The 15,403-nt window shown below is 33.0% G+C and overlaps 1 protein-coding gene across 1 annotated transcript in view; it reads left to right on the plus strand.

The window, feature by feature from the left end:
• Positions 1-15,403, plus strand: part of LOC111511015 (intermembrane lipid transfer protein Vps13) — a 1,108,316-nt gene that overhangs the window by 1,010,500 nt on the left and 82,413 nt on the right. The window contains 1 exon segment of the mRNA XM_074170346.1: positions 8,454-8,693. Coding sequence (XP_074026447.1) covers positions 8,454-8,693 — 240 coding nt within the window.

The following is a 15,403-nucleotide window of genomic DNA, read 5'->3' on the forward strand; positions in this document are numbered from 1 at the left end:
AATAAATAAAAATTAAAGAAATGAAAAAAGAAAATAATAAAAATAAAAAAGTGTAGAGATTCCAAGTCACGTTAGTTCACGACGTTTCGATGGCCTCTTAGTTGGTGAAACTAAGAGGCCATTGAATGTTCGCATTGCCGAGCACAAGAAGCACACACAGCGAGGAGAAACCAGCAAATCAGGAATAGCAGACCATGTTTGGACCCATCAACACAACATCGAGTGGTCCCAAGCTGAGATCCTGCACAGAGAGGAACATTGGTTCAGGAGAAAATTTAAGGAACAACGTATTCAGCCAGGCCAGCGTAGATATACGAAACATATGGAAACCCATCATCAAACGAAAAATGACCAACTCCCGCCAAAACGGTCATCTCTCACGGAATCAGTGAAGCGGAAAATGGAAAGTATAGAAAGTGAAAGTATTTCAACGACCTATAAAATAGTCATCTCTCGGAGGAATCAGTCCAGTCATCACCCGAAGACGATTGTAGATACCAACAATCGAAACGTCGTGAACTAACGTGACTTGGAATCTCTACACTCTTTTATTTTTATTATTTTCTTTTTTCATTCCTTTAATTTTTATTTATTCAATTATTATATTTTTACTTGTAGGTTATTTCACTATCATTTCATTTCAGGTTTATTGTTCCTTAATATAATTGTAATTTTCAACTATTCTTTTTTAATTATTTTTTTTTACTTGTATCAGGGATTTCAAATCATTTTATATAGTAGACAATGGAAGTCCGAACTAGGGAAAGACTTCAATATAAATTTCACATATAGTAAGGGGGTATATTCGAAGACTGGCTGTAAATCAAATTATCTAAAAAAACAATTCGTTCAGGCCAGTCTCAACTCACCTGTTAATGGACTGATATCTTTCAGAAAACAACTACTCCTCTAGCTTGCCATGGGATTAGTTGTAGGTGTGTACAGTTGCGATAATGATTTGAATAACATATTTTATATTTCGAATAGTTTACCAAATTCGTGTTATTTTCAATTGTCTTTTCAGGAATTTTACGTACAGAAACGTTGCAGGTTCGTTATAGTTACCATAGTTATGCCTCGACCTACTTATGTATTACTGCAACTTTTTTAGTAACTGCAAATCAAATATATAAACAATTAGATAATAAATGATGATCAACCAATTTGTATCAAACCCGATTCTCACATATGATTACTGTGCATGTACTCTTCGATGTAAGATGTCAACTTTGTTACGAATAAAACGGAACTCTTGGTAATGACTGGTTTCAGTTTGACTACTTGAGGCAACCAACATTTCATGGCGATTCTGCCAGTCCAGTCCAATCACTGTGAAGAGAAAAAACCAACTAGTTAAAAAATGTGTGGAGCAAAAGTTACAAACGAAGAAATACTGCAGATAGAAACTGCTGGCACTGGAACAAATAATGCAAATCAATTCAGTTCCACCGAATTCACACACACCCACGAAATGATAATTCCAATTTTAATATTCATCACAATTGTCATCATTTATTTTATATGCTCGATGGTATGAAAAAATCAATGGAACGGATGAATCGAACTTCGAAGATCTCGTGAAGGTGTTAATCAAACTGAAAAGAAGAATAATTAGAAAGATATACAAAATACAGAACTAAGAAATATCATGAAACCACCAACAATGTTTCACATACAAAATAAACACAACCATCATTTCAAAAATATTAACAGTAGGTATAGAGGGCAGAATTTGAACAGGTATCGAAACAATTCCAAACAGATATAACAATACAAGGAACATCCAAAATAGCAATTCTTGAGGGCGGTTCAATGGTGATAACTGAAAAAACAATTGTATGAGATGAAGTCATTCCGCGCAAAACTCACCAAGTTATCGTCATCAACAAAATGATACTAGAGGAGAAAACAGAAGACAAAACCTATGTATTAGTAAATGGTGTAGAAAACGCGGAATCAAATCAAAACAGCTCACAAGAGCAAACATTTCTTCGAGGCCGATAGTCTGAAAAATAATGCAATTTTTGTTATACACGGTTTAAACTATGTTAGATTCAATTAGATTCATTTCATTTTTATGTATACAGAGAGAGAAGTAGAAAGCCAAAACCTTTCATTTCCAAAAATCAATTTCTCCAAAAAATATACCCCTTTTAATTTGAGTTTGATAATGATTTTGAAATTTGTCATTGTAGTCCTTTACCCTCACACAGATATTCAACATTTTCTTCTATTAAATTATGATGGATCAACACAAAAATTGACGTGACATGACATAAAATTAATCAATGCATAAAATATTAGCATCAACCCTGATTATGTTAGCCTGAAAATCAAATTGTATTCGTGAAAATCACATGCTGCAGCTACGAAGACAATAATGAAATCCTATCAATATGTAGATAACTATGTAATAACATAGTTATAAGTTTTCCATCGGTCTCAACATACAGCAGAACTAACTAGATTCAACTAATTATTCTCAGTACAGTGGTTCTTAATATGTTTAAAATATATTTTTTCCGTTAACCAGCTGTCGCACTCCTACGAATGACAACCTCCAGAAGTCGAAACTTGTGCGAGCTAAGGACCAACGAGGTCTTACCTTTAAACGTGTGATTCCTAACACGGTGTGATTCCTAATACAAATTAAGTTGACCTATGCGTTCTCAAGTTGGGTAGATATAATCTCGAAGGTAAGTATGAAATAATCTATAGTATGCGACTTATTGAGCAAAAGGGTTGGAGCACGTTGGGGAAGCACGTGTATGTGCTGGTCGGTATGAGCGAGAGCTGGTACAGGATAAATAAAAATTTTCATGTAGTATATAGTTCAGAGCTATGGAAACGAGAAAAGGATGGATGAGCACAGCACAGCTTTGTAAAATACAACTCGAGGACAAAGGCAAGAAACAAGAATAGATGAGCATCGCCATGTAAAATGTAGCTTGAGGCAGATAAGAGAAATATTTATAAGCATGCACGCCTGAAATATAAATCATGTCTTAAGTACACCCCCGTCTAAAATACATATCGGAAGAAAGTGAACAAGAAGAATATACATAACTTTATTTGGATGACGAATATGAGTACTCACAATTGATTTGCTCCCGTGGTCACGTTGAAGACGGCTGGCGGTCAACTGCTCGGTATCTCCACTGCTCGATTCGTGAAGACTGAAAACTGGAATATTTGTTCCTCCCTCGCTTTGGATTTGTATTGCAACCTCACTCTACGTATCCCCACTCAGAGAACTCGTCTGTGGTGAAAACATAATTTAACATGCGTTTTCTAAACTACCTTGAAATGGAGTGGTATGTTCATTTCATCAACTATTGAAATAAGTCGGTTATTCCGTTAGCCAGCTGTGGCCTTCCTATGAAGGACAATCCTCAGAAATTGAAATTTGAGCGAGCTAAGGATTAACGATGTCTCACCAATGTGCAATTCCTAGCAATCAATATCCTGTGTTACGGGACTTTGAACTAAAAATCAATAGAACTACCACCACTACTAGTACCAACAAAAAACCTATTACGTAGAAAAAATCCAAAATGGTGTACTTCATCTTCAGAAGACGCCAACTTGGTTGATGGAACGCGCGTCGAGAATAGTGTTGCAGTACTAGTCTTTGTGAACAGTTCTTGCTTTGGACTAACAAAAAAGTTGGAACATCAAATAGAAAATTATATTCTTTGAATTGAAAGGGATATATTTTTAGGAGAAATTAATTTTGGGAAAGGAATGTATTTGGCTTTGTACTCCTCCATCTTTATGCAAAAAATGTGGGAAACTTCCGAAGGAAGGATGTGTAGATCATGCATATACGGTACTTCCATACCTAAACTGGAAGAAAAAACCCTCCCGAAACAACTATTTTCATATTACATTGAATTGCACGAAAGAAGGAGTACTTTCAAAACAACTATTTGAGCATTGAATCATAAAAAACACGTTTTTCTATTCAGTTTGTAATCCAAACACTCATTACAGAATTGAATCAGATTTCATTCACAGAATTGTTACACTGTATAGTATCTGAAGTTAACTTCTATGCCTGATTTACACATCTTTATAAAGTTTATTTTGGAATTAATTGCTTTCTTCCTTCCTTCGGAAATTTTCCACATTTTTTGTATGAAGATGAAAAAGTAGAAAGCCAAAATCTCTCTTTCACAAAAATTAATCTCTCCTGAAAATATATTCCTTTCAATTCAAACAAGATATCTATAGCTGGGTAGCATAAGTAAATTTTACTACCGTGACATAAAGTAGTAATATTATGAATGAACTGAGTGATCATCTTGTAGTGTTATCGAGATTGGTGCTGAAGAGGTAAGTGTCTTATTCCGAAACATCGATTTTCTCTATTGAGGTTGACAGTGGCAGGATGTTGTAGTTGTTTCGAGAAGGCTTATTCTTTCAATTTGTGCGTGAAAGTAACTTCTATGCATTTCGAAATTGATTCATTTCTTCGTTTTTCTCATTTTTTGTATGGAGATGGAGAAGTAGAAAGCCAAAATGTTTGTTCTCCAAAAATTATTTTCCTATTCAAATGCTTATATTGATTGTGGTACAATTTATATATCGGTGAAATAATATGAACTTCACTTTCATTATTCATTCGAAACTGACAGATTTATTTTGGTTGAAGTAGAGGCCATCATGGTTCAGAGATATTTGATTATTTTATGTTATACTTGCTACTAACTATTATTCTAGTCGAAAATAAGAAGTCAAGTTTTTCAAATAACTTTTTCTCATGAAATATAGTATTGGAAGTGTGATCTTTTATCTTCCCTTCAAAATTGGTATATTAGATTTTAATGTGAATTTTGTAAATACTTCAAATTACTCGTTGGTTCTTGGTTTATTCATTACAATATTTGTTGTTAGGTACCTTATTAATAGGTTATTCTTGTAAAACAGCGTTGTTTTTTTTATTTCATTCACTTTTCATTGGCTTTTTGTATATTTACATGTGAATTAACAATGTGTTATTAAATTATACCCTTATGGAAGTATGCTTTGTATGTGAGTACCAGACATAAATGTATAAAAACGAATGATTAATATTTCATAAATTAAAAAATATCATTCAACATATTCAGCTGCACACATTGATACTATTGACAATTACAAAAAGCAAATCTTATTTTGTCCTAACAAGAAATACAGGGCTTTTCATGATGAGCGTTAATTAGCCGTTTCTGGTAAACTATTCAACGAATCAACCTAAAAATTCCACAGTATGCATAAGTCAATATGACCTACACGACTAAAATATTTTAGACGAAGCGGCGTTGTCGCTTCTACTATAAAGTAGCGGCTTCTTTGATTTTTCAAATGGAACACCCCGTATATAATATCATATTATGATTCATTATCACTTTGTCAACAAATTCATATATTATTTCCCTATACCTATCTATTACCGTTTAGAAGATATAAATTAATTTAGATATTTTTTAACAAACATGAACTTTTATAAATGCTGATAATCTTGAACTCTCTTGCACTAAAACGATTAAATTTGAAATGGAGTGGAGTGATACTATGAGGATCTTCACTCCGAGTCATATTTTCATTTGCCTCATACAGTGTCTTCAAAGAATGCAGATACTTTGATCTCATGAAAAAATTAGTGGAACTAATTTTTTTCAAATAGAACACCCTGTATATTTCAACATTTTTGAGCTCTACATCCAATTTTAGATTAACTTTGTTCAGATAGTACTATTTCTATTTTGAACCGTTTTCGAGATTAACTGTTTCAAACGGAAATTGACATGGTTTCCTTGTTCATCACTCATTTTTGTAAAACAGATTTCGTTTGATGTTTCTCAATTAGTCACAGATTAAACAATGAAAAGATAATTATTGAAATACTCCTCAACCATCGAATGAAACTTCTCTTCAAACAATAGTTTTATTAACGCTGAAACACGAACTGAAAATAATAAACCCATAAATTAATGACTTAATTTAATCGGCAGTGTATTTCAGAATATGTTCAATCACATCTCCACCTCTACTTAAACAAACATGTAATCTCTTCAAAATATTGTCATGTGTAGCGCTTCTGATCAAGTCTGGAGTCAAACTATTGAAAGCAGTTGTAACTCTCGATTTCATATCTTCCATTGTTGTTATTGGAGTAGAGTAAACCATATTTTCAATGAAACCCCACACGAAAAAATCTAAAGGATTGCCATCTGGTGTTCTAGGAGGCCAACGAAAAGGCCCATTATCACCAATCCATCTGTCTTCGAAGATTTCGATAAAAGCTTCGCTGACTGAATGAGAATTATGGGGTGAAGCACCATCCATTTGGTATCATACACGTTCTCTTCCTGGTCTATTATTTAAAATCATTTGAATTCCATTCCTCAGTAAATCTTCATATTTTGATGCATTCAAATTATCATCATAAAACTCGATATAAAAAATTGACTCATTCTTTATGGCACAAAATACATTGAATTGCCATCTTTCTTGAAAACCCCTTTGGCGGACAACATGAGGATTTTCTGGCGCCCAATAATGACTGTTGTGTCTATTGAAAACTCCATTTTTTGTGAACTTGGCCTCATCTGTCCATATGATATTGTCAAGGAAATGTTCATCCTCTTGAGTCTTGACAAGTAACCATTCAAAGAATTCCACTCTACGAGGTAATTCAGTCGCTTTCAGATGTTGGACACCGTAGAACTTATAGGGATGCCATTTATGCTTATAAGGAATTCGACAAATTGTCACGTAGGGTATACCTATCTCCCTTTCAGCCTCGTGCAGAGAAGCATTTGGAAATGCATGAAAGTATCCGAAAACTGTTATACCATTGTCATCATCATCCACTTTAGTCTTCTTACGAATGATTTTTGGACGGAAGGTTCCATTCAACCTACAGTTTTTAGTAGGTCGATTTATCACATTATTATTCGGCTTCGGAAGTTGTGGATATCTTTCATGAAATACTCGGCATGTTCTACTTGCAATTATATTGCACTCACCATAAATTATTAATAAATTCAAGAAATCTTCATTACTGTAACCTAATCTAGACATCATTCTACTATAATTGGTAGCTATCACAATCAATCAAAACCACCAACGAAAGTCTGACGTTAAATAATTGGTTTATTAATTTTTCCAAAGCACACTATTGAAAAATATTGATGTGTACTGTTGTACGTTAGAGACCAATACCTCAATGTATACAAATTGTAACTTTTTCTAAGGTAGGTACATACCAATTTCGAATTGACTGACCTGAGACAGTTAAAAAACTGGATCAAAAAGAAATATTACTAAGTATAAAAAAATGTTGAATATAAAATAAGTGAAGATCCTCATAGTATCACTACTCCATTTCAAATTTGATCGTTTTAGTGCAAGAGAGTTCAAGATTATCAGCATTCATGTTTGGTAAAAAAATATCGAAATTAATTTATATCTTCTAAACGGTAATAGATAGGTATAGGGAAATAGTATATGAATTTGTTGACAAAGTGATAATGAATCATAATATGATATTATATACGGGGTATTTCATTTGAAAAATTAAAGAAGCCGCTACTTTATAGTAGAAGCGACAACGCCGCTTCGTCTAAAATATTTTAGGCGTATAGGTCATATTGATACTGTGAAATTTTCATCATGAAAAGCCCTGTATATGAAGAAAGTTGATTTTTTGTGGAGGAAAAACAATTTTTATCGACTTTCTGTGATATTTGTCGAGAAAGTTCAGAAATAAAGACTATCAGCAAAGATAAACTGCTTATAGACTCAGAATTTTTTCAATTCTGAAGACGGAGGCAGATTTTAGCCAGCCCAAAGAAGACCGATAGAATATATATCATTTGGTTAATAATCTGACACTATAATATGATATATTTGTTTACTGCAAATCATTGAAATATCTTTGTTCAACTGTCCATGATAATAATTATGCACTTTTCATAAATGAAATTTTTATTCTACACGGGTTTGGCTAACACCTTAACTTCATCAGTAGTAATAGTACACAAACTGGTCTACAATTTTTATATACAACAGTAGTAATCACCCCACTCAATTGGTTCAGTAAGGAATTTGAATGTTCAATTTCAAACGTTCAGGTTCAATTTATGTCTTTTATTTTCTGTGTGGAATATGTCGTAGTTAATGTTGAAACCGTGATTTTTCTCCAAGATGTGGCACATATAGATATGCCACCTATTGGATATTTGCCGGCAGCAAATGTTCTTCAAGTGTAGGTACTCGAAAAAAAGATGTGTTTCAATCCATTTTTCAAATAAATAGAAAATAGTTAATGAATTAAATGTCTTAAAACTGAAATATATGCAAAGGATTTGTAGAATTTGTGATGCTACATGAGGTCTATTCAATTTTATTTGAATTGGACACATTACTTGTTTTATTTTTCATTAATTTTTTGTTATATGGAACAGGGTGCAATTCAAGGACCAGGAGAATTCGCTGAAGGTTTAGCACTGGGTGTGAGAAGTCTTTTTGGTCATACTGTCGGTGGTGCAGCAGGAGCAATGTCTCGCATAACGGGTGCAATGGGAAAAGGAATAGCAGCTCTTACATTTGACGATGAGTTTCAGAGAAAGAGAAGGGAACAGTTGAATAAAAAACCCACGACAGCTCAAGAAGGAATTGCGCGAAGCGGAAAAGGTCTAGTAATGGTAAGTAAATATTATTGATGATCATAGGTAGGTATTCAAAGTAGTTCACTCATGCTACATTTTCTGAAATAATATCTTCCCTTGGAGTAAAACTACACTGAATTTTTGTCCTAACAGCAAACAGTTATTTCAACACCTCGTCACGTGTTTTGATTACCAAGTGATCATCTTCAGGAGGAAGATTGAACTAAATATACATACAATGTTATCCTTATTTATACCATAGATACCTCTGCAAGGTATCTGCGTCTTAATTGTCTTAAATTAATTTAACAATGTGTAATAGTCAGGTAAATCTGATAATCTTTCAAAAAAAATCTGTTTAAAATCTGTTTTTCCGTTAATCAGCTGTCACCTCCATACGAACGACAACTCTCAGAAGTTGAGAAACTTGTGCGAGCTAAGGACTAACGTGTGATTCCTAACACGGTTGCAGAATCATTCCAGCTTCAACCAGATAAATTCTCTCAAGAAAAATATCTGGTCGAGGCGGGAATCGAACCCACGGTCTTCCGATCGTGACTCGGGCGCACTACCACCGCGGCCAATTCCATAATCAAAATATTATTTTATCAAGCTATATATATACTATTAGGTATTGGTCCACCATAGGTATTCATAATATTACTTATTTTTCTACACTCTCGTAGGCATCTAGATGTCTGTTGTTAACTTTTTTAACCAATCTCAATGAACTAAAGTCTATAGAATGTTTTTGTTGCTAAACATGATGGGCGACTGCTGATTTTTCTAGTCTTCCATTTTAAAGTTGTGTTAAGTGTTCCTTATATTCTCATTCTGATAGATCTTTTTGTCTCTCCATAATATTTTGCATCACAGTCCTTAATTAAATTTCGTAAATTCCAGACTTTTCCGAATTCTCGAATTTACAAAATTAAATGTAACAACTTTGATGTAAAATATTATGGAAGGACAAAAAGATCAATTGAAATAAGATATAAGGAACATGGATGTTCATAAAAATTAGAAGTTGCCCATCATATTTTGCAACAAAACCTTTCCATAGACTTAAGTCATTAAGATTAGTTAGACAAGTTGAACAACAAGCATCTAGATGCCTGCTAGAGTAGAAATAAGTAAAAATATTAAGACTATGAATAACGATGGTGGACCAATACCTAATTGTATATTGTTGAAATAATATTTCAATTATCAGATTTAACTGACTATTACATAAGGCCACACTGTGGCATTGATTTAAGACTAGTAGATAAGTCAACATTGAAAAATTAATTTAAGACAATTAAGACGCAGGTACCTTGCAGAGGTATCTATGGTATAAATAAAGATAACATTGAATGTATATTTAGTTTAATCTTCCTCTTGAAGATGATCACTTGGTAATCGAAACGCGTGTCGAGGTGTTAAAATAACGGTTTGATGTTGGGATAACTCCAGTTATATTCATTACTACACCAAAGGTTCCAAAGAGTGAATCACAAGTAAACCTACACTAGTAAAACAAAAAGTATTGTTTCAGGGTAAAGAACGAATTCATAAATTTCAGCAATTGAATTCAGATCCTATTGACTGTATTACCTGAAACTAATTATCTACGACCCGAATTTATTAGCTAAATTTTTTTAAGCCTTGTTCTTGTTATAGGTGTAAGTCAATCCAACCAATTATCTTTGACTATATCAAAAACCCAATACACCTAATGAAGTAGGAGTGTGTGATAAAAAAAATTCACTTTTTTATTACAAATTTTAAAATATTTTGAAACCAGCCAGGTAAATTTCTAAGCAAAAAATGGATAAGTATCAAGTGGATCAAATAATTTATAGTTATGATCGTCTGGGTTTTTTACCTGTTACTGATTATATGTTGTGGTTACTTTTTTCTTAATCAAGTACTATTTTATTTTTTTATTACACTGATGAAAATGAATAACAATATCCATGATAATAAGTTGACAATGTTCACAGTATGAAGGCACGTTTTCATTATATAGAAGTTTCTTCAGTTCAATTGTGTCATGAAGCGCAAAGTTTATAGTGTTGAAATTGTTTAATCGTCATCGTGTATATCTTTTATTATTATTCGTGAGTACAATTTTGTAGCCTTTCTATTATTTCGCAGTTTCAATATTGATTAAAAATTGGATTCCAGTAAGTATTCCGTCGCTTGTTAAAGGTTCCGTACCACTCCAGTGATATCACAGAAATAAAAAATAGCTGCTTCTAGGAATGAAATCTGGGCCATCTAAATTGTGATATGCATGCAAAAACAGAAATAATTTATTGCTAGTTTCAATTCTACCTCAACCCAGTAACAAATCATTCACTGACTAAAATACAAAACAAGAGAAGTGACACATACACACACATATCAGGGCTTTTCATGATGAGCGTTAATTAGCCGTTTCTGACAAACTATTTAACGGATCAACCTAAACATTTCACAGTATGCATAAATCAATATGACCTAAACGCCTTACACGCCTAAAATATTTCAGACGAAGCGGCGTTGTCGCTTCTACTATAAAGTAGCGGCTTCTTTGATTTTTCAAATGGAACACCCCGTATATAATATCATATTATGATTCATTATCACTTTGTCAACAAATTCATACACTATTTTCCTATACCTATCTATTACCATTTAGAAGATACAAAATTAATTTCGATATTTTTTTTACCAAACATGAACTTTTATAAATGCTGATAATCTTGAACTCTCTTGCACTAAAACGATTAAATTTGAAATGGAGTGGAGTGATACTATGAGGATCTTCACTCCGAGTCATATTTTCATTTGCCTCATACAGTGTCTTCAAAAAATGCAGATACTTTGATCTCATGAAAAAATGAGTGGAACTCAATTTTTTCAAATGGAACACCCTGTATATTTCAACATTTTTGAGCTCTACATCCAATTTTAGATTAACTTTGTTCAGATAATACTATTTCTATTTTAAACCGTTTTCGAGATAAACTGTTTCAAACGGAAACTGACGTGGTTTTCTTGCTCGTTTTTTTGAATTCATCACTTATTTTGGATATTCAAAATTTTTATTATACTTGGTAATTTTTTTTGATCCAGTTTTTTAACTGTCTCAGATCAGTCAATTCGAAATTGGTATGTACCTACCTTAGAAAAAGTTACAATTTGTATACATTGAGGTATTGGTCTCTAACGTACAACAGAACACATTAATATTTTTTAATAGTGTGCTTTGGAAAAATAAATAAACCAATTATTTAACCTCAGACTTTCGTTGGTGGTTTTGACTGATTGTGATAGGTACCAATTATAATAGAATAATGTCAAGATTAGGTTACAGTAATGAAGATTTCTTGAATTTAATAATAATTTATGGTGAGTGCAATAGAATTGCAAGTAGAACATGCCGAGTATTTCATGAAAGATATCCACAACTTCCGAAGCCGAATAATAATGTGATAAATCGACTACTAAAAAACTGTAGGTTGAATGGAACCTTCCGTCCAAAAAACATTCGTAAGAAGACTAAAGTGGATGATGATGACAATGGTATAACAGTTTTGGGATACTTTCATGCATTTCCAAATGCTTCTCTGCTCGAGGCTGAAAGGGAGATAGGTATACCCTACGTGACAATTTGTCGAATTCTTAATAAGCATAAATGGCATCCCTATAAGTTCTACTGTGTCCAACATTTGAAAGAAACTGATTTACTTCGTAGAGTGAAATTCTTTGAATGATTACTTGTCAAGACTCAAGAGGATGAACATTTCCTTGACAATATCATATGGACAGATGAGGCCAAGTTCACAAAAATTGGAGTTTTCAATACACACAACAGTCATTATTGGACGCCAGAAAATCCCCATGTTGTCCGCCAAAGGGGTTTTCAAGAAAGATGGCAATTCAATGTATTTTGTGCCATAAAGAATGAGTCAATTTTTCATATCGAGTTTTATGATGAATGCATCAAAATATGAAGATTTACTGAGGAATGGAATTCAAATGATTTTAAATAATAGACCAGGAAGAGAACGTGTATGGTACCAAATGGATGGTGCTCCACCCCATATTTCTCATTCAGTCAGCGAAGCTTTAACCAAAATTTTCGAAGACAGATGGATTGGTAATAATGGACCTTTTCGTTGGTCTCCTAGAACACCAGATGGAAATCCATTAGATTATTTCGTGTGGGGTTTCATTAAAAATATGGTTTACTCTACTCCAATAACAGCAATGGAAGATATGAAATCGAGAGTTACAACTGCTTTCAATAGTTTGACTCCAGACTTAATCAGAAGCGCTACACATGAAAATATTTTAAAGAGATTACATGTTTGTTTAGGTAGAGGTGGAGATGTGTTTGAACATATTCTGAAATACACTGACAATTAAATTAACTCATTAATTCATGGGTTTATTATTTTTAGTTCGTGTTTCAGCGTTAATAAAACTATTGTTTGAAGAGAAGTTTCATTCGATGGTTGAGGAGTATTTTAATAATTATCTTTTCATTGATTAATCTGTGACTAATTGAGAAACATCAAACGAAATCTGTTTTACAAAAATGAGTGATGAACAAGGAAACCATGTCAATTTCCGTTTGAAACAGTTTATCTCGAAAATGGTTCAAAATAGAAATAGTATTATCTGAACAAAGTTAATCTAAAATTGGATGTAGAGCTCAAAAATGTTGAAATAGACAGGGTGTTCCATTTGAAAAAATTGAGTTCCACTCATTTTTTCATGAGATCAAAGTATCTGCATTCTTTGAAGACACTGTATGAGGCAAATGAAAATATGACTCGGAGTGAAGATCCTCATAGTATCACTCCACTCCATTTCAAATTTAATCGTTTTAGTGCAAGAGAGTTCAAGATTATCAGCATTTATAAAAGTTCATGTTTGTTAAAAAATATCTAAATTAATTTATATCTTCTAAACGGTAATAGATAGGTATAGGGAAATAATATATGAATTTGTTGACAAAGTGATAATGAATCATAATATGATATTATATACGGGGTGTTTCATTTGAAAAATCAAAGAAGCCGCTATAGTAGAAACGACAACGCCGATTCGTCTGAAATATTTTAGGCGTGTAAGGCGTGTAGGTCATATTGACTTATGCATACTGTGGAATTTTCAGGTTGATCCGTTTAATAGTTTGCCGGAAACGGCTAATTAACGCTCATCATGAAAAGCCCTGTGTATATACAGCGTGATTCACGTTCGATGGAAAACGCAAAGCATGATTTTTCTGAAAATTTCACCTCTCACATTTCCTTACCTGTTTTATCCATCTAAAATATTTTCAGCATTGCGGCGCTGCCACTTCCATCAAAAAGTTCTAGCAACTTTATTTTTTCGAATGGAACACCTCGTATATTAATACATTTTTGGAATCGCTCTGGTATTTTAATACTTTTTTGTTAATAATGTTCTATACCTATCTCTATCTGTTTTCGAGATAAAAAATAAATTGTGCTAAATATGGTCCAAAACATAGCCTTAATTGAAATTTAGTACATCAGTACTCTCAATTCATGAAAAGTTGATATTTTGATGATAGTTTGGATAAACTCGAAATATTCAAATAACACCAAGAAATCGACTCCATATCATGCAGGGGGTGCTAAAATTACTATTATTTCCATTGTGCATAAAAGTAGTCAAAAGTACATTTTTTCAGAGGAAACTCCCGGTATATTACTCGGTAAATTGAAAGATGGTGAAAAATGCTTCAAGATGATATATATCATGTCCCTATACATAAATCGTCAAGTATTCTGAATAAAGTCGCTTCTTCCAGAAACATTATTTTTTTTTAGAATTTGGATTTAGGTAGCAGTGGAATTATCGAGCTTATAGCACTTTTATAAGTAATTTATAAGTAATTTCGAATCATCTTCCAAAATGAATGCAAATATCGATTATTCGAACGAAGTTCTTATGAAATTATTTTTTATACACATGAACAAAGTGATCAAATCATTGTCAGAACGTGTAAAAAATTTAACCAAATGTATCCTGAATCAACACCAATGAACGAGAGGAAGTTTGTAAGGTTACAAAATAATTTCCTTAACTATGATTCAAAGTTTCCAGGGAACAACTGTACCAAAAATCAGTAATTTCTAGGTAAAAAGTGAGATTTGGTGGGCTTAAACATGTGAAAGTACAGACAATAACAGAATAGGATGATTCAAAATAACAAAATTGTAAACAAAATATCACATTTTCACAATAAATGCTGAAAATGTTGTCCATTACATTCTAAACACTTCAAAATGTTTTTTTGTACGCGACTTGTGGTTGCTTTTTCAATTTCCTGAGGATCCAGATCTTCAATACTCCGCACTATTCCACGGCCCTAAACGCCTAAACCAACGATCGTCGAAGAGTTCGTCAAGTTTCCTGGAAACTTCCAGGTTGGAATGAGCTGGCGCTCCGTCCAGTTGAAACCACGAATTCCTATATTCCTCTAAAGGCAAATTTTCAAGAAAATCGGTTACAGTCGTCCTTAATATTTGGAGATATCTCTCTGCATTCAGTGTGTCTTCATAAATAAAAGAGCTAATTTTATTTTTCTTCAGAATACAGAGAACATTCAGGTAAATTTTTTCTTGAAAACCCATTTCTTTTGTAACATCCCTCGTAAATTTTGATTCGTCGCTCCAAATTATTTTTGACAAAAATTCCCGATCTTCCTGGGTATGAATCGAAAGGGATTCACAAAAATG

The sequence above is a fragment of the Leptinotarsa decemlineata genome, unplaced genomic scaffold (genome assembly GCF_025532065.1).
Source record: "Leptinotarsa decemlineata unplaced genomic scaffold, Ldec_3_MD MMD2_P_RNA_scaffold_8, whole genome shotgun sequence".
NCBI classification, from domain to species: Eukaryota; Metazoa; Arthropoda; class Insecta; order Coleoptera; family Chrysomelidae; genus Leptinotarsa; species Leptinotarsa decemlineata.